Below are 19,751 nucleotides of genomic sequence, written 5' to 3'. Positions count from 1 at the left end.
TTCGTATGAGTCATCATCGATAGCGGGTGTCACACAGACTCACTTTTATCGGACTGCAGATCTCCATTAAAGACAAAGGGAAATAAAACCACACAATAATATGAAATTCAATATTATTTCGTTACGCTTTTTAATAATACAATATATTTGCATACGATATACTATCGGTAGTATATTATTGATGACCAATCATTATTGAACAATGAAAAATGACATTAAATCATTTCTCGTTTAACATTCTTTTAATAAATAGCTGTATACAAAAACAATTATTTACAGAATAAGGCAGTACAATTACCAGGTAAAATGTGCCTCGTCTTATTTTTAGCTATACAAGCGGTAAAAAATGGGAAATACAAATAATTAACGTTAAACGAAGGTCAGTTAAACAAAATCGATAATCACCTTAATCTTACATCCAGTCAAATTCAAATAATCACTAACGAGTTAAATATTACAACAAAATAAGCGATAATGATTAGTTTGTGAACGTTTCACTGTGAACGAATAAGTTTTTTTTTTGTTTGTTTGTTTGTTAATCAATTCAATTATCTCGAATGCACCCGACATTTTGGCAGATAACATAATATTTGTGGGAATTAAAAAAAAAAATTAAAAAAAAAAACATATTTTGGAACGTATCGACCATCTCACTAACACATATGGCAAACGTAGCGTTCGTACAGACAGCACTGCTGGTCCGGGCGGCGGCGGACTCTACTAACAACATCCATCACAAATGCAATAACACAATGTGACACAGCACGTTGAACATGATCAAATTATTGAAGCTAAAAGTTTTTTTTTTAATCGCGATTCGAATTCGAGTTACCGCTTAGATTGTGCACTCGTATCATCAGCCTCTCGTTGTAATGGTGGTTCTCGATCGAACACATCCCGCTCACATTTAAAGTCGAAATCACAAGACCCTTTATTTTTAAAGATACGCGAATTTACCGTAAAATGGGGGGAATCGGGACACTTTTTGAGTTCAACATTGATTTTTATCGTTTTTTTTTTATTAATAAAACTGAAGTCATAATGGTTCCGGTAGTTTAAACTTTCATTTATAATGCATTAAGATATAGTTTATTAAAGAATAATCATAAAAAATTACAAAGACTCACTTGTCCCTATTCACCCAGGCGTTGGAGTGAATCGGGTTACTTAATGGGACAATAGAGTTTTTCGATAGGGCTGGCACTGTTTAGTTGTTAGTTAGGTAATAAACTTTTGACATCTTTAATGAGTTACAAAACTTTGATGACTAAATTAAACTATTTAATATTCTTAAGCACTAAATAAAAGTCATTTTCTGTTCAACAAAGTTAAATCTCTAACAGCCCGACGAAAGTATTGTGACATCCCAGATTTGTCCCTATTCTACCTCTAGACCCCTATTCCCCCCAATCTACTGTACTTGATTAATTTGATACCATCGGCACGGTGCGGACTACCGCTGGCCCTACTGCCGGTCCGCCGCCGGCGACTAGATATAGCGTTTGCTCTCACAAAGCGACTCGTCCCGCTTATATGACTAAGGCCATGTCCTTCTTGCTGGGTAGCTGCACCTTCTTGCCCTGCCACAGCGAGTTGTGTATCGTGAACGCGTCGATGGTGACCGTCAGATGCTTCGTGTGGACCTGCGAGAAGCACTTGCTGCCGGAGTTGTACCTGCAAGTTGCAGGCGCGGGTCAGTGCGAGAGGGGGGGGGGGGGGGGCGCCACGGAATTGCGGACGACTTTATTTGACAACTTTCTAGTAACTTCGAGGGGCTATTCTAGATTCACCAAGCTGGTAGGTGAGCTCACGGGGCTCAAGCCGGAGGTGCTGCTAACACTGGCCCTAGTAAGAGCCGTGCTTAGCAGAATCTACCACCGGATCGGAAATGCGACCCTATGAGAAGATCCGACAAGAAACTTAGTGGGCTGTGTCTGTGGGTTAATTTACTCGTCGAGCCCTTCATCGCAAGTGGCCGGTTTGGCGAGGACGGTGACCGGAGGTTTGACAACAGTAAGTACTGTAAGTACCGATGGTAAGAGTTAAGTCTACGTTGACTGGTCAGTGGAGTTTTAAGTGCACGGAAGTCCTTATATTATGATACACACAAACAAGACAAGTAGACTCGAAGCCCGAATATCCAATTTATACAAAGCTATTATATTGTATTAATGTTATGGAGATGGCTACGCTGAAAAAGGGGGGTACAGGAAAATATCTCTATCTCTTTCTAAAAAGCCCCCCCATTGAAACTTCGATTCTTTATTAAAGTTGCGGGTGTATTAGTATCAATTGTGTCCAGAGCTGCCCAACTAAGCGAATAGGTAACGAAGGTTGAATTACTTGAAGAACTTGTCGAACATCCTGTCGTTGACGACTTTCGGGCCGGTGCCGTAGAGTTTGGCGATGAGGTCCGTTTCGGGGCAGTAGGAGTAGAGCGCGCGGAACTGGCAGCCCGCGTCCCGGAACAGCACGAGGAAGTGCTTAGACTCGGAGCGCGCCACCTCGTCCAGCACGCGCCGCTTGGCCTCCGCGTTCACGGCGCCCGGAAACACGCAGTACTCCACCGCGTTCAGCATTATGCCGCGGTTCGACTTGGTCGTCGGCTGCTTGTACAGCCGGGGACCTGCACGCGACACAACCACTTTTACTATTCAAACTTTTAGATTTCATGATAGACGGTATTTTCAAACTTCCAAAATGTTTTTTAATTTTTTTAATTCTTTATTTGAGCCATACACCTATTAAGTTAAGTCGCCTACCTTCCAAAATTAAAATCATCGATTTTGAGAACTGCCCGAAACAAACAAAGCGCTATGTTTACATTCTCATCGTTAAGTTACTTAGTGTAACTCTTATATGACCGTCCATGAAAAATCGTAATACCTTATATTGGTGTTTATTACAAATGTTCAGTTTCCCATTTTTATTTTATTTTGCAATTTCAAAATTCAAGCTTCTTTTTTTTTGTAGATTAAAAATAAAGATTAATGATTTTCAAATGTTTCATTAAGTGCAATAAATAAAGTTTACTGGTGGTAGGACGCCTTGTGAGTCCGCGCGGGTAGGTACCACCACCCCGCCTGTTTCTGCCGTGTAGCAGTAATGCGTTTCGGTTTGAAGGGTGGGGCAGCCCTTGTAACTGTATTGAAATCTTAGAACTCATATCTCAAGGTGGGTGGCGCATTTACGTTGTAAATGTCTATGAGCTCCGGTAACCACTGAACATCAGGTGGGCTGTGAGTTCGTCCACCCATCTAAGCAATAAAAAAAAATCAATAGCATTACTTATGAGAGAAAAAAAAAACAACTAAAAATGAGATTATATAGAAACCGACTCTGGCCATTATCAACTCTATGAATGTGTTTACAATAAAACCATCAGTGAACTTGGTGTGTCGATTATGTGGTACTAATTTACTTGAAGGAATCAGATATCGTTAGCATAATCGTGTTGAATGAAATAAATAAAAAAGTCTCAAGAAATATGTACTGATTTACGGAAAGTATTATTTACAACAAACAGAACACAAACTCCAACGGATCGTACATTACATTCGTTATGATATCGCATTAGTTGATGATTTTGTGAGCTCCGTGTTAGTCCAGACCGTGAGGAAGCTCATGTTTAAGCTGTTAGACCAAAATGCACTCGACAAATCTGCAAAAACATGCCTTACGCATATATTTACTTAGGTTTATTTTTGTGTAATGTTGGCATGACATCGCTCAGTAACTCGGTGTTCGTTACGTATATACGTGGGTAGTACAATATGTGTACAGAGCGCAAAGGGACAATTCTTGAAGGGGGTACGGCCCTCATATAATAGAATAAATTAGAAATAATAATAATTTCACGAACTAATAAGTAACTCGATAGCCTGTTATCGCACGCCGCAATGGATTATAAATTGTTTTGCTGTACATTGCGTGTAGCTCAAACGTTTTGTATACAATAAAAAAAAAATTGCATTAGTCTTCGAGAACGTTCCCAGTGCTCCCTGTACGTACGGGTGCGTGACTAGCTGCTACCTACAGTTATGTAAATTAGTGGACCTTTAACTGAACGTCGGACGCGACTGGATCTCGCTGGAGAGACAAACATTTTTGATTAAGATCTGATAAATACATACATAAATTTCTTTAATTGTATACTTAAAATATACGTGACATATTTCACGTGTCATCACAGCGGCATAATTATCAAAGTGAACAATTCGTTTGGTGTTCAATAGGCAAATTAACTTTCTTTTATAACTGTATAAAAACTAATCAAGGGTATAGTTTTTCTTGTCTTTCTTTCTATTCTTTTTCTTTCTGAAATGAGTATGTCTTTTTCCATTTTGCATACAAGTCGGAAAAAAACGTAAAAAATTCCGTGTGATATAAGAATTATGTACTAATAGATTGTGACAGGAAAGAGATAGATAGAACAAGTTGACTCGATCATCAGCAGTATTTTAAAATCTATATTCCAGAATTTTATTGATCGATTTAAAGTCTTTAATTTGCGTATAAATAAATATCTTTCGTCAAAGTAAAAGTATTTAGATGTGTTTTTACGTCGTTGTTTATGTCAAAATTGTTTTATTTGTGTTGCAATCACTGAGAAAAAAGAAGATACAAACGGATTGCGCATATGGTCGCACCATAAATTAGCTTGGAGTAGAGCGATATTCCGGAATTATTCTAAAATTGCTTTTGATGTGCTTAATAAGTAAATAAATAAATAAAATTTCTTCGTTTTATTTTCAACTGCGCCCCAGTTCAATAGTATTTTTAAGGATAAGTAAAGTATGCTTATAATTAAAAAAGATATTCAAGAAGTGAAACTTCATTTTCTACTACCATAGGCACAGTATAAAAAAATTGTAAAAAAGGCATTTGTTCAATGTTCGATTTTTTTCTGTATATTTGTGTGTTATTCTGAAATACTGTAGTATTAATAAGTGTCCCTGCATCACTGTCCCTCCACCGCGGCGTGGTGTGTGTGCGTGTGCGTGTGCGTACTCACCGGAGTAGTCCATGATGGAGGAGTGCGTGGAGGAGACGTCGGAGTTGTCGTCGTGCTGCCTGCGCTTGCCGATGGCGCCGGGCAGCGCGCCGGGCAGCGAGCCGGGCCCGGAGGCGGCGGTGCGGTGCGCGGGGGAGGCGGCTCGGCGCGGCGGCGTGGCCCGTCCGAGACCCGAGTCTACAACCCGCCCCCACATGTAACGACACGACGACCCGCACGTGCCACACGACAACGACACTACTGTTCACTTACAGACAACACTACCGCAATCCTAATTTCTAACTATCTCAATATTTTGTCAGGTATTATGCCTGCTAGTAAATTTATTTTAAAGTTTTTTTTATTTATTTAAAAATATCAAAAATATCACTGTAGAGTAACGATTTAATTCCCTTTTACTGTCTTTAAACAATATCTAGCGAAGACAGAGTGACAACATACTTTAATGAAATTAAAATCTCCTCAAAGTTAATTATTATTAGTTTTCCTCTCCCATTTCGTTCTGTTAATTTCAAAGTTAACATTTTACCCGCACTATCGACTAGCATACAACTAAAATTAGTATAGAAAATTAATTTTAACGTTTACCTAAACACTTTGTCACCTGTATTATTAGAGAAATAAATCATGTTATTTACTTCGTACGAAGCGTAAAATACTAAATGTACATTTAAATATTATTAATACTATACGTTAAATATTATAAATAATACGGACACGTCTACTGCGTTAAAGCGAATTAAGAATGCACAACAAAAAAATAATAACAAGCTCAAGTATTTACCGAAGACGTAACATTTTGTACTTTACGCCTAAAACGTCATAATATATTTTTATTTACCAGTTAAACACTTACAACCGATATACTCACTATCAAAATAAACGAAAAAATCCAGTTCTTAATTTGGAATTACGAGATCTAGGTTTGGAAATTTTTTTTAAAGTGGAACAATCCTTATTTTTTCTTTTGTTTTTTTTTTATTTGAATTATAAATTTATCACTAGTAACTATAATTAATTATCATAATATGTTCAAAATTATATTTTAATGTATTTAATCGTTGCTTTTCGACAAATTTAAAATTTTCTATTTGTCTCTTTTCAATTTTCTCAATGAACATGTTCGCGAACACTTCATTATTTTTAATGACTGAGGTATCAAACCTTTTATTTATTGTTTACACATTTGAAGAGTGTTTTTTTTTAAAACAACCGATGTCACACCAACACCCATCATAAATACTAAATATATATTAAATATTTTTTTATCGATAATAATACATGCACTAACGATGAACCTGTTAGAAAAATAAAACCCTTACAAACCAACCTGTAACCATAATATTATGCAAGTATATGATACGTACATACTGATGACCCAAAATAAGGAATTGTGCACAAGACTGATAGAACCAGATGTCGACAGGTTTACCGTTATCGATAAATTCTTAATACATCCCTCAGCACTAGCTTCATTCTCAGGTTTGTATTATAAAACCTTTTGCTCAGTATTTGTCGTCTCTATTATTGATAACACTCAAATGTATATCAATAGGATATATTTTTTAGCTATCTATAGAGTGCGAGTTTAATGCAACTATAGATACTATATATTATAGTGGTAATGTTTATAAAATATGTACTAAGGTTTTTTTTTCACTTTATATTTACAAAGTACAGATACACGTTATTCCTATCGACATCGAGCGAGCAACAGAAAGTAACCCAAGGCACCAGAAGCGACCGCTGTGCGACCAACGTGAGTCAAGCGATATCCGTGTGAACTCAAACTCTTACCGCACAAGTTCATTAGAGAGCTTGACTTGCGCCCCGCCTTAAAGTTACTCTGGTAACTCGTATATTTAGACCTTCCACGTGACGACTGCGGTTCCTCATTCACGCGCTCTGAAATGTTCGATGGCGTCACGCAACTCTCATGCAACAATCCGGCACACGCAAACTAAGGGAACGCGACGCGCCCGACGGTCGCTTATTTACGAATCGGGAACAACCAATTAGTAAATGCGCGGAAGGTCTAGTGGGCGAATCCGAAAGTTGAAAAAAAAAAACAAAAAAAAACACCAAGCGAAAACCTCTCGATCGCAGTGAAGTATAAATGCGACTACTCGAAACAATATAATGCCCAAAGAATAATTCTATAAGCGTAATAATTATGTATTATTATTATTTGCATGACCGTGTGTATTTCTAAAGATCTATGCGATGCCGAAATCATACATAATATTATCATAAATATATTAGCCTGATAAATAATATTCAAAGCGTCTACTGAACCAAATATTCAAGAAGCGACTCTGTTGCTGGATGCTGCCGTTTTGCCACTCACATCAACTTGGTGTATACACTTCAACACACTAAACTAGGTCAATCGTTTCGACAACTTATTTCAAACAGTTTAGTTTTCAGATGATTTTAGTATTTTAAATCAACGCCAAATGTTTAGATAAAGCCTTCGTCTCCAATTTTTTGTTTCACTGATGAAACTCAAAACGTTGGGAGACATCATTTATTAATTATAAATTCATTCAAAATAAGTTACACTTAGAGCAAAATTATATTTACGAATAAAACGATTTTTAATAAAAGTCTTCTTCACAGGTACAGGACGTTTGACTATTTTACAGAAACGACAAAAAATCGTCGACAACATTTCATTAGCGTACAATACATTTTGTATAACTCATTAAAAAATACACTTAGATAATTTTGTAGACTACAAATATTGACAAATTGCTTGAAATTCTATCCAGAAATATTAATATAAAAACTTCATTGATCTCGCCTCAGAACGATTTCAAACCGAATCAACGTTGATCAGTCAAATGGCCTTTTTAATCGACAAATATGAATCGATTATTCGTACATACAATTGGCATCGGTATGCAAAAGCATCGGGTTAGTCGGTGTCGAGCGAGCTGGGGGAGACACTCGTGGTGCGCGGCAAGACGCGGCAAGCGGCGAGGGGGAGGGACGTACCTCTGGAAGTCTTGCAGGAGCCCCTCCGGCCGAGGGGGCCGCTCGAGGCGCTGCTCGGGGACATGCCTCCGCGGTCGTCTACTGGAGAATCTGTAATATTACCATAATTAAATATTTATTAGGACTTTTTGGCGGGAACGTGAGGAGTGAAGTTGTGTGATTTGTTTTATTTTGTCTATTTAGTGTTTCTTCAGGTTTAAATCTGTAATAACGGTGGTTTATTAACTGTTTAATATCTTTGTAAGTGCACAAAAGTGGGAATATGAAACAAAGCCGCTGGACGCAACTTCTCGGGATCCTCCAAAAAGTAAATTGAAAAAATCTCAGTTAATAACCACCATTTTACTGAGATTATATATATTTCATCCCATATCATCTCATCTCATCTTCATTTCATTTCATTTTACACCATATTATCATTTTTCATAAAAATGAGAATATAAATAAAAATAAGACATGACTTAAAGATCTTAGTTACCAGGTCATAAAATCCCTTAATTTTTTTTTATTATATCGCGCTTCTTACACATTGCAGTAGTGTGAGATTTTCTAAAAAAATAATCTGTGAAGTGATTGAAATGTAGTTGAATTAAAAAAAATAGCAACAATAACTCGACATATTTACAACATGCTCTCTGTGCTGTAACATTTTAAGCGGCAAAAAAAGTTTAGCTCAGTGAGTTCTGTCGACTATTTAGGCAAAGGAGATATTTTCATATGAATTCAGTACTGTAACCGAAGGGCCATTTTACTAGAAAGTGGTTTTTTTTTTCATTTATAATTTAGTTTTTTGTTGTGATCAGATATTTTTTTAACCGGTATAATGGCTTTCAATTCAGTTGTAATCAAACTGCAGGTCACGGCGCAACCAATGGCTTAGGTTCATGTGACATCTTCATTAAATATTAAATTGCCAAGCAGTACAATATCGATGGTAGTTTTAGTTTTCTGAATGGCGCTACGATTGTTTACTGATTTAATTTCGAAAGCGAACGAAATCATAGTTTTTTTTTATTGCTTAGATTGGTGGACGAGCTCACAGCCCACCTGGTATTAAGTGGTTATTGGAGCCCATAGACATCTACGATGTAAATGCGCCACCCACCTTGAGATAGCAGTTCTAATACGTAAAAGAATACGTAATTATGTTTGAATACGTAAAAGATATTTATTAGTGCACTATATTCGGCCTCTGGTTGGTCCGCGACCGGCAGCGGCGGGGACGAGGGCGGGGGTGTTGGGGGGACGAACAAAGGGTGCAGTCTCACCGCGGTAGAGGCCGGCGCGCTCGGCGAGCGAGTCCTGCGAGCCGCGGTAGTAGTCGCGCCGCACGGAGCCGCCGCCCGCTGTCGCACCACACACGTCACTCACACGACCCACCGAGATATTCGACTTGAGCGCTTTTACATACGCTTCTATGCTTTATATACAGTAAAAGCTCCTTCAATCGCGTTTTCATTATTCGCAAATTTAAAAAAAATGCGACCCAATTCCTATATTCGCGGTTAATGATTTTTTTACTAGCGAATGTAATCGGTACATCGGTATTAATATATACATTGATAAAATAAATTCCAATACTACCAATATTTTTGAAATCTCGAACTGACAATTTTTTATGCGTGTCGTCAAAAGGACTAATAAAGAAATAAAATATACATTATTACAACTATGCCTAGTTAAATGATATCGCCACTATATTTTTTTTGAGAATATAAACATACAAAATGAAATCAGCCTTATTGCTCAACACATAAAGTACATTTTTAAATGTGGTCGCATGAAACGTTCCGTCCTTTGATAAGAGACGCATTACCATTCCATTATTGACAATTTCTGTATTCGCAGCACATATATACTCCGCGAATAAAGAGCTTTTACTGCATTACACTAAGCGTCTGGTTTATATACGTATGAAATTATGTCTCATTTTACACCAGAACGATTAAAATTTAATACTATAATTACAATTGAAAAATTTGAAAATAAACTTTGTAATAGAACGTAAGAAGTCAAATATCCCGATTATTTCGTGAGGTGCTAGTTACTTTACTTGACGCATTTGTACAAGTATTCTTGTTATTCGTCTAAAGCTAAGTCAACAATGACACACAAATGCCGCTAATATCTTCTGTTTATATATAATATGTATATACATAACAGTCATATGCATTTTGTTTTGGCTTTAACATTTACAAAAAAAAATTGTCTTTATCAAAAGTGAAAATGTTACCCATCAAATGAATCTGAATCGATTAAGCTCGAATTTCAATAATTCAGAAAACACTAGTTTGTAGAAATACGTCAAGTGAAGTATAGCAACAACAAAAATAGCACGGTACAAAAAAAGTGTTGCCATGCAATTTAGCAAAATCAGATCAGTGTAATTAAAGGTTACTAGTAGCTAACATTTAGTGAGGCTTCAATGGTAATAAATAATAGGTTTAAATCACAGATATTTTTGGGGAAAAAATATTTGAATTAACTTCTGATATAGCACTAATTTTGTGATTTCAACCTAAAAGCAGAACTAATGGAAAATAAAAAAAATATTATTATATTAAAACAGCTTTTAACAAGCCAGTGTATTTTTATGTACAGGTGTATTTTCAATAAATTAAAGTATATGGTTGGATTTGTGTACAATGAACATTTAAGAATCAATTTTGAAACAGTAGTTCAATTAGCGAGCCATATGTTTATCTCTATGTATTTATAAAAGTGAATATATGTGTGGATATAATATATCACTTAAAACTCGAGAACCGTTAGCCCAATAAATATGAAACTTTCCGAACATATATGGGGCGACATGAGCACTGCGACCAGTATAGTTACGTTAATGCCAGATAGGTGGGCGCTGTGATTTTTATCTTTTCAACCATAGGTCGAATTGATATGAAAATTTGTACATATGAGTCGACTATATTATCAAAGCCGGCAATGTGACTTTTAGACAATTATTGGTAAATCAGAAAAACGAATTATTGACTTTGTATTCCATTGGCAGTCACAAAACTCTTCTGAACGACATCTTAGATAAAGAACAGGTTAAGTATTAACCTTTATTTAATGCAGGTTTTGAACCGTATTCTTTGAAGGAGACGATTATATTCAAATCAATCTGTATTGACATATCAATAACATTTTTTTGTCCAAATGCACAGATTGCCATCTTTGATAATAGACGACTCATATGTGAGTATGTCGTCAATGTAGATTTTTTTAGGTGATACGAAACGCACCGGGCATAAGCTAGTTATCAATAAAAATAAGTCATTATGTAAAACAATTGGATACCAAAATTTTAATAGTATTTGACGGGTGTACTTTATTGACTTTAAATTGTGTAATGTTGTTTGGATTTGAAATTTCTTTAAGTGTTAACTTTGAGAGATTGGCTTTAGAATGCGGTTGTGCGTAGGTACCTGCGAGGTTGGTGGCGGACGGTTGCTTGGCGAGCATCCCCTCGGCGGCGTGCAGTGCGCCCGTGTCTACGTGGATGGTCTTGGGCCGGGCGCGCGTGGTGGCGCCCCGGGACCGCAGCCGAGGGTTACTGCTCGCTGGACTGCTGCCGTGTTTCATACTCTCCAATAATTCTGACTTATCTATCACTTTACCCTGAAATAATAAATATTTTGAATATAAATTGAAAAAAATGTATATTTGAGTTTAGAACCTGTTCTCTTCCTCATGTAAGTAATCATTTAGTTGTCACATTTTCAAAAATAACTTGACACGGAAAATTGCATCTACCGACATACTTACTGTAGTAACTATACGTCCTACTAGCAAACACGCAAGTTAGAAAATATTTAGGATTTAATTTTAATAAGCGTTTTTATGTAATCTATAATTATGAAAATCGTTCATGAACAGATTTAGTACGTACGTTACTTAAAAAAAAAAAAATACCCGATTGTGAGATTTAATCAACGACATGTTTTAAAGAGGCGCACCGCTCATCGCTTAACCGATAATTTAAAATGAATAGCGTGGTTAAATCAAAATAATTAATTAAGCGGTGCACCAAGTTTAAGAGAAAATCTACCCAGATAATAATATTTTTACTATTAGGACAAATCTTAAGTATGAGTATTCTGCTTATTATAAATTATTGATGTTCGAAGCCGTACAGAAGCTTCTAAATTGGTCTACATCGACCGTGGACTTAACGGGCTTCAGATGGTTAGGTGAGCTATTACGTGGCTAGGAGTGGAGCTATATTTTTATGGAAAAAGTATCAAAATATCATCTCATTTGAAACCACTATTTTTTTAATAACGTTAAAAATGTAATTTCCTTTCAAATTTAACTTGGAAGGAATTTGAATATATAGTATACTAGCACTAGCTGTACCCGTCCGCTTTGCTGGGCATTTAAAATTATCATTAATATTTCTCACCCCCACAAAGATTCTCATTATTAACGTCCCCGCAATTGGTGTAGGGAGTCCAACACTCATATAAATATTAGCCTATCCATTAATTACATGTATTTTCTATATGGATACCAAGCTTCAAGTGAATCGGATGCACGGTTCAGTAGTTATAACGGAACATCCGTAAAAATCAATGTAGATGTATATATTAGTATAGATAGAAAGTACCTCTCGTTCGGCTTCCTCGATGGCCTTCTTGAGCTTGTACTGCTGCAGGATGGCCTCCCGGCGCCGCGCCTGCTCCTCCTTCCGCGCCTGCTTGAGTTCCTGCGCGGCGTCCTCGCGCGCCCGCCGCGCCGCCGCCGCCGCCTCCGCACGCGCGCGCGCCTCGTCCGCGCGCTGCCGCCGTTGTAGCGACAACAACATTATGCGCTCCTTCTTGCGTTCCATTTCCTCCGCAGAGTTCTACAATTACAAAATTATCACTAAGCCTTTTTAATTTTTTTATTGTTTAAATGGGCGGACGAGCTCACAGCCCACCTGGTGTTAAGTAGTTACTAGAGCCCATAGACATTTACAACGTAAATGCGCCACCCACCTTGAGACATAAGTTCTAAGGTCTCAGTCACAACGCCTCCGCCCGTGGAAGTCAATCGTGAACATATTTGTTAAGTACGAATTTCATTAGAAAAATTGGTACCCGCCTGCGGGATTCGAACACCGGTGCATCTCTAGATACGAATGCACCGGAGGTCTTATCCTTTGAGCCACGGCGACTTCAAAATGATGTCAAAATGTTGGTTTTTTGTTTGCGATCATGTTGGGTCGAGTTTTTATTTTTATTGAAGTATTACTGGAAGTAGTACTGGTGGCCCGGAGGCCTTTCCAGTTTCACCAGGACAGGTGGGCGAGCAAGGCTCTGTCAAGAGGGGTGGGATTTGCTAACAGCTGCCCGAGCGCCTCCGAAGAAGACCTAACAACTCAAGAGTAGCTGGGTCGAGTTTTACTATCTGATTTGAAGTTAAACTTTCAATATGAAGAGTAACTATTCGAAATAATTCACGTTTACAAAAATGTTGCGGGGCACTCACGGGATCCGGGTTCATTTCCCCGATGAGCAGGGCGGCAGCGGGCTGCGGCGAGCTGGGCCGCGCTCGCTCGGGGGAGGGGGAGGGGGCGCGGCGCGGGACGCAGGGCTCCTCGTGCGCGGGCACGCGGTCGCCCCACGCCGCCCCGGGACCGCGCTCGGGGCTTGGCGCTTCGCTCGACCTCTCCTTCTTCGGGGACATTCGCTTCGGCCGGAGCGGGGGCTTCGCGCGCTTCGGCTGTTCGTTATCGAACGATATGTAAAAGCCTTTCTCGTTCTCGGGGAGCTCCTCCTGCTGGAACGAGTTCCTGGCGAGCGTGGGTCGCGTGGGGGAGGGGATGCGGTAGGTGCGGGTGCCCGACGAGATGTTGAGGCGGGCGATGCCGTGCCGCAGTGCGTCGTCTTCCGCGTTCCCAATGAACGAAATGTTCTGCGGTTGCATGTCGTCGGGCGGCGGCGGCGCTGGGGAGGCTTGCCGCTGATGTAGTTGTTGCGGTTTAAGCGGCTGTTGTTGCTGGTGGGAGTGTTGCTGATGGGTGTGATGTTGGTGTTGCTGTTCGCTGACCACGTAGCTGAGGTGATTTTGTGTGTCGTTGCCGTTCTGTTGGGAATAGTGGACATGGAAGGGTTGCGTAAACCCTTGCGGAGTCCAGCTCCGTTCCGCGGGGGGCTGCGGAGAGGCGGAGGGGGAGGGAGAGCGCCAGGTGCGGGGCTCCGGCTCTCTCTGGTACTGCGGCTGACTTTGTTGATGTAACTGGAAAACACCAAATTTAAAATTAAATTACTTAATATTATTTTTCACTCCCTATTGTTCTGACTTACGCATGCTAAGATTATCTTACCTCCACCACAACGTGTGTTTATGTGCAGTGACAAGCTTCAAAAGCTGTTTGATGTTTGAGTTATAAAAATGTATCAGCAATTAAGAACAATAACCTTGAGGTATATTTTTGATTGTATTGTGGATGGTAGATTACCTTAATAAAGTCTATATTGTATTGTGTGAGGGTAGAGCGAGTGCGCGGAGTACGGACCTGCCAGCCGCGGTGCTCCTGCTCGTGCTGGTGCTGCGCGTGCTGCGCCCACGTGCGTCGCTGCGGCGGGGGCGGACTGTCGTGCAGGTAGAACTGTTGCCGACTGTACTCGTCCATGTCGCGGTACTGCGCCGGATAGTACTGATCTCGCACGTCCCGCAGATCCCGTTGATCTCGCTGGTCCCACATTTCCCGCTGGTCCCGCAGGTCGCGCGGCAAGTGCGGCGTGGACCCGAAGCCGGAGAGGGGGGAGCGAGCGACGTTGTGCTGTGAGCTGAACTGGCTGTGCTGCAAGTGCGACGCGACGGTCAGCGTGCGACCGCTCACCCGACGAGACAAGCCCGATTCGCTCCCGGTGCGTGTTAAGTGTAACGTGCGGTGAACCGTTTATATACAGTGCGATTTTGTGAATGACACCATTCTTGTTCGTACACATTCTTGATTTATTTAGAAGTAATCTTTGAACTGCTGCTCCGAGTGCGTTATGTGCAATCGTTGTTTAACAGTGAAAATTAATAATACGAATATAACAACAAAAAAATATCATACTCCATCCCAAATTTTAGTGTGGGTTAGATTCGACAAACATTGCAAAACAATTGTATTAAAATGTAAAAATCGTGATGACTGAAAGTAAGTAATTACAAAATAGCTAAAACTACAGATTTTGAACACAAAGTAAAAATTAACTCCATGTAATATTTATGTATACATATATATTAGTAAAGCACAATCGTATCTTATACCCGGTAGTGTTTATTTTCTATTAAATTATTCGGAGAAGGCATGCACGCACGCAACATCCGCGCACGCATTATTGGCGTACGCACACGCACTATACAATGTTCGGTACGTACCAGCTGTGGAATGTTCGGTTGGTAGTGTTGCTGGTAGGGCGCCGGCGACGGTGGCGGCTGCGACTGCGGTACAAGCTGGGGTTGCGGTTGTTGCTGGAACAACTGCTTCGCCTGAAACAAAACGGAATCATTGCCAACACATTCTAAATACGGTTTTAAAATATACAACAATCATTTGGAATTTCGAGATATAACTCATACTTTTTGAGCCAGGTTCTTGGAAATATATTTTTATAAAAATTAAAATCAACAATAAAAAAATATCAGATCAGTTTTTTAAACTATTTATCGAGAGGTGAAGCGACATATTTGCAACTTTACACGAGAGCCATTTAAAGTTTAAAATTTGGAAAAAATATCACGAAAAAAAAAACTGTTTCAGCTAATTTATTTGAATGGGGTAAACTTAATTCAAGTTGATTTAAAAATACCCAATAAAACGGAACTTCAATCACAAAGATGAATGTCACGTATTAGGCGAAATGTCGCTTAAGCCAAATCGACTTTCACCCCTCGATATATTTTTTGCTCTAAAAGGACAATCAAATAACGTTATTTTTATTCAACCTTTTTGTGACATAAAAGTCAACTTAACACTCGTATGTCTTTAATCTTTTGCGACATATTAATAAAGAAATCTCAAATACCCTTCAAACCAAACGACACAAATAAGCGGACCGTTATCTGCGTTCAGTTTTGACTTCAGCGTTTACCTGTTGATGCTGGTGTTGCTGATGTTGCTGATGCTGCAACTGATTCTGTTGGTTCGCTAATCTCGCTATGTCGCTTTGTATATCTTGCAGGCTCGAGTTCATTCTGTAGGCATTGACATTGTCAATATGTTTAGCCATTTATTAATGTTTAAAAAATAATAATTAAATACTAGCATAGCATTTAACGACTTGTCTGAGTCAAAATAGTGACGAAAATAGTGCGCGTTGTCTTCATCAAATATTATAATACAGAATTTTATGGTAACAATGTGGTAACTTTGCAGTACTTTAAATAAGCTGTTGAGTACCAACGTCGAGATTTTTTTCAACGCGTTCATATTACAGAGAACAATATTTTAACTAAAATTAAATGTGTTTACACTTTCTACATTAGTAAAACTGAAATGTGTAAAACTTTGCCAGTATATATGTATTTATTGAACTATGTATTTTTTATTTATTTTAAAAATAACACTTGCCTACTATGCCCCTTTTTAGCTTTCAATGTAATTATAGCATAATTCCTGTGAAAAATCATTCAAAACCTCTCTAGCTCTCTGCTAAATGAATAAGTGTGACGTCATATGGGCGTATGATGCAAACCTACAGTCCGACATGTCGTGCGACAAGCGCGAAGCCGATACATCCAAGCAATACATGATTCTAACCTTAAACTAGGACACATGGTACACAACCAGGTTCTCAAGTCCGGCATCCGCGCCCGGAGCGCCGCGTCACTTCAACGACCAAACCAAAAACGTTTATTTAGTTTTAGTATTTAACTTCAGAACGTTATTCAATCTGACAGTGCTTTAGTTTTTAAGTTTCTTGATAGCGTAAAAGTTAACTCAGATTTGTATGGCGTAGCCTCGACGACCCGTCGGTCGGGCATCCTCGGGGTGGCACCGCGTGTCTGGTTGTACTGTTGACCGCAAGAAACCCCCTACTCTGGCCGGGTTTTAACCCCGAACGGAGATCGGACGTCGGATGTAAGAGTGCAGAGGAGTCGTTTAGTGGGTGGGCCCTAAAATTACTTGGGCCCGCGGTTTGCTCCCAACACCTTGCAGATCGTCAAGTCCTACATACGCCGCGCGCCCCCTAGGCGCGGGGACCTCATAGGGGGTTCGGCCCCAGGACAGAAAAAAATTGTATGGCGTTGGAACGTTCGCCTACGTTTGCCGCTAGGGGCGCTGTTCCAACTGCATAATAAGTTAACTTTTACGCTATCGAGAACGTTAAAAAACTCGCACTAAGGACATTGCTTATAAGTCGAGTTTAAACAGATTAAATTTGTATCAAACAAAATTGACTACATTAGAGATGTGTATTTTATTATCAGTTGTATCTATACACAAATCATGTGCCTATATGGAACCTCACGATTAAGCTTCACCAGTGCTGTTTGTCCTACGTTTCAATACCATAGTTATCTATTCAGAACAACAACCATGCAGCTATCACTAAGCGAACATTATCAGTAGTACAATACTTACTTGGCTATCGACTGCTGGTATTGCTCTAAAACCACGTTATCGACAGATTGACTCGGCGGTTCAACAACCATGTCCTGAGGGATAGCACACAGAGCATTAAGGATAAGCAGTAAAAGAAATTTAACAAAAGAAATAGACATAAAATCCATGAAATATATACTTAAAACTATTTGGTATATTTGGTACGCGTAACTCAACTTAAAAAGTAACTTGAAAGTTTCAAATTAGAACTTGTGTTAACATTAACAAGGGTCGAATTTTTAGTGCTCATCGACCTCAAAAATCAGTTTTCCTTTGAGGCGATCTCTGAAGAAACTTTGCGAATACCTGCTATAGATAAACAGAATATATATTGGCTACTACTAATATATAATAATCGTATGACACCTCTTAATACCCGACATTCATCTTTGTAATGAAAGGTGCATTTTATTGGGTATTAGCATCAACAGTTCGATTAATTGAACTTCAATTACTCATTTACTCTATTCAAATAGCTGAAGAAGTTATTTTGTTATGATATTTTTTTTAAATCTTAAACATTTAATAGCGCTCTTGTAAAGTTGCAAAAATGTCACTTAAACAAAACAGCCTTTCAACTTTCGTAATCTTCTAGAATTAATTATTTAATCCAGTTTAAATCACGCTTCATCTTTCAAATGATAAAAGATTCGATGAAGGTATTATGTAAAAAGTACGCTAATGACCGTTACAGCGACACGCGCACGTGAAGCTGTACCGTAAGTTATTTTCTTAATTTCAACCGACATCCAGAGTGGTGACGCATGCGTTGTTATTGAAAACATGCCTCATTTATTTCAAACAAAACGTTTACGACCCGTAAGCAATTCGCATAAAATATGATAACGATGTGTTATAAATATTCACGCACACAAAACAAACGATTATAAATCCAACACCGTTACATGATCGTAAAACACAAACACAAATAACACACAATGAAAAAAAACTGCTGTCACGTCTGGCAACACTGTGAAACGTTAATGATTTTTCCTGGCTATTTGACAGGAATAATTGTTCGAATGGACTTTTTGGCGGGAACGCAAAGAGCGAAGTTGTGTGAATTGTTTTATTTTATCTATTTAGTGTTTCCTCTGGTTTAAATGTATAATAACGGTGGTTTATTAACTGTTTAATAACTGTGCAAGTGGGAAAATGAAACTAAGTCGCTGGACGTAGCTTCCCGGGATCCTCCAAAAAGTCCACTGAAAAATTCTCAGTAAATAACCACCATTTTACTGAGATTATATTTCATCCCATATCATCTCATTTCATTTAATTTCAGTTGATTAATTGGAGTTTCCTTCGTTTTTTATTAATCATAAACTGTAAATAATTAAAACGACGAATTATAAAAATCTTATTACTTGACGCTGGCTAATGCACAAACCGTGCCGGAGCCAAAAAATAAAGAAGAAGTATTGTTAGAATGGCGATAGTTAGCCTCGCGGGCTTGAAGGCCGCCGATAAGTACGCAAATTTATAAATATTACTGGTTTTAAGGCATCGTCAAAAACAACGCGTACTTAGCGCTGCCTTTTAACGTCGCGCTCTTTTCATGTCACACAAATTGACTAGACGGGCCTATCGCTCCTTGACGCAACATACAATTCGCCAAATCATAGTGCCTTTCTATAGCAGTCTGAAAATTTAAAAGTATTAAGATGTCGAGAGATTCAGATGTGGCATTGTATAAGCATCGGTATTTTCTAACTAATTCTATAAATTTTTCGGCCATTATCCAGTATTTTAATACACATTCACTCGGACGCTAAAATAAAAATTTGTAAAAAATTACAACGCCTGACGTCAAAGCGTCCTAAAGCCGCGACAGATTGTTGCGTACCGCTAGCGCTGGCGTTCTGTTTGACATTATTACCATAGTAGTATTGTGTTATTATAGACAGTATATTACCATTTGTCTACGTAGGATTTTAGAGTTTTTCGGTCACGTTGCGAGGAAAAAGGGTGACAATCTCGAAAGACTTCTCATCACCGGCAAAGTGGAAGGAAAGATTCCTAGGTGGCTTAGTCCCATGCGCTGGTCCAGTCAGATTAAGACGACTTTGGAATCCAGCATCAATATCGCTATCCACTGCGCGGAGGACAAGAGTGAATGGAGGTACATAGTTCTAACAAAAGTGCTCTGTAAAG

The 19,751-nt window shown here is 38.9% G+C and overlaps 1 protein-coding gene across 15 annotated transcripts in view; it reads right to left on the bottom strand.

Moving 5' to 3' along the window:
* Window positions 1-96: 96 nt before the first annotated feature.
* LOC101737740 (patronin) overlaps window positions 97-19,751 on the bottom strand; it is a 70,890-nt gene continuing 51,235 nt past the window's right edge. For 7 of the 15 annotated variants that reach the window (XM_062668373.1, XM_062668379.1, XM_012694529.4 and 4 more), the window contains 13 exons: window positions 17,577-17,650; window positions 16,084-16,186; window positions 15,371-15,481; window positions 14,514-14,801; window positions 13,484-14,233; window positions 12,621-12,857; window positions 11,440-11,632; window positions 9,280-9,357; window positions 8,012-8,101; window positions 6,812-6,919; window positions 5,015-5,191; window positions 2,344-2,626; window positions 97-1,674 (listed from right to left, as the gene is read on the bottom strand). In XM_062668373.1, the coding sequence (XP_062524357.1) occupies window positions 1,530-1,674; window positions 2,344-2,626; window positions 5,015-5,191; window positions 6,812-6,919; window positions 8,012-8,101; window positions 9,280-9,357; window positions 11,440-11,632; window positions 12,621-12,857; window positions 13,484-14,233; window positions 14,514-14,801; window positions 15,371-15,481; window positions 16,084-16,186; window positions 17,577-17,650 (2,637 nt within the window). In that variant the 3' untranslated portion in view covers window positions 97-1,529. The remainder of the gene's footprint in view (window positions 1,675-2,343; window positions 2,627-5,014; window positions 5,192-6,811; window positions 6,920-8,011; window positions 8,102-9,279; window positions 9,358-11,439; window positions 11,633-12,620; window positions 12,858-13,483; window positions 14,234-14,513; window positions 14,802-15,370; window positions 15,482-16,083; window positions 16,187-17,576; window positions 17,651-19,751) is intronic. The other 8 variants (XM_062668375.1, XM_004930816.5, XM_062668378.1 and 5 more) reach the window with 7 other exon arrangements.

The sequence above is a fragment of the Bombyx mori genome, chromosome 4 (assembly GCF_030269925.1).
Source record: "Bombyx mori chromosome 4, ASM3026992v2".
In the NCBI taxonomy this organism is placed as follows: domain Eukaryota; kingdom Metazoa; phylum Arthropoda; class Insecta; order Lepidoptera; family Bombycidae; genus Bombyx; species Bombyx mori.
The sequence above is the reverse complement of the archived record's forward strand: the minus strand, read 5'-3'. Positions and strand labels throughout refer to the sequence as shown.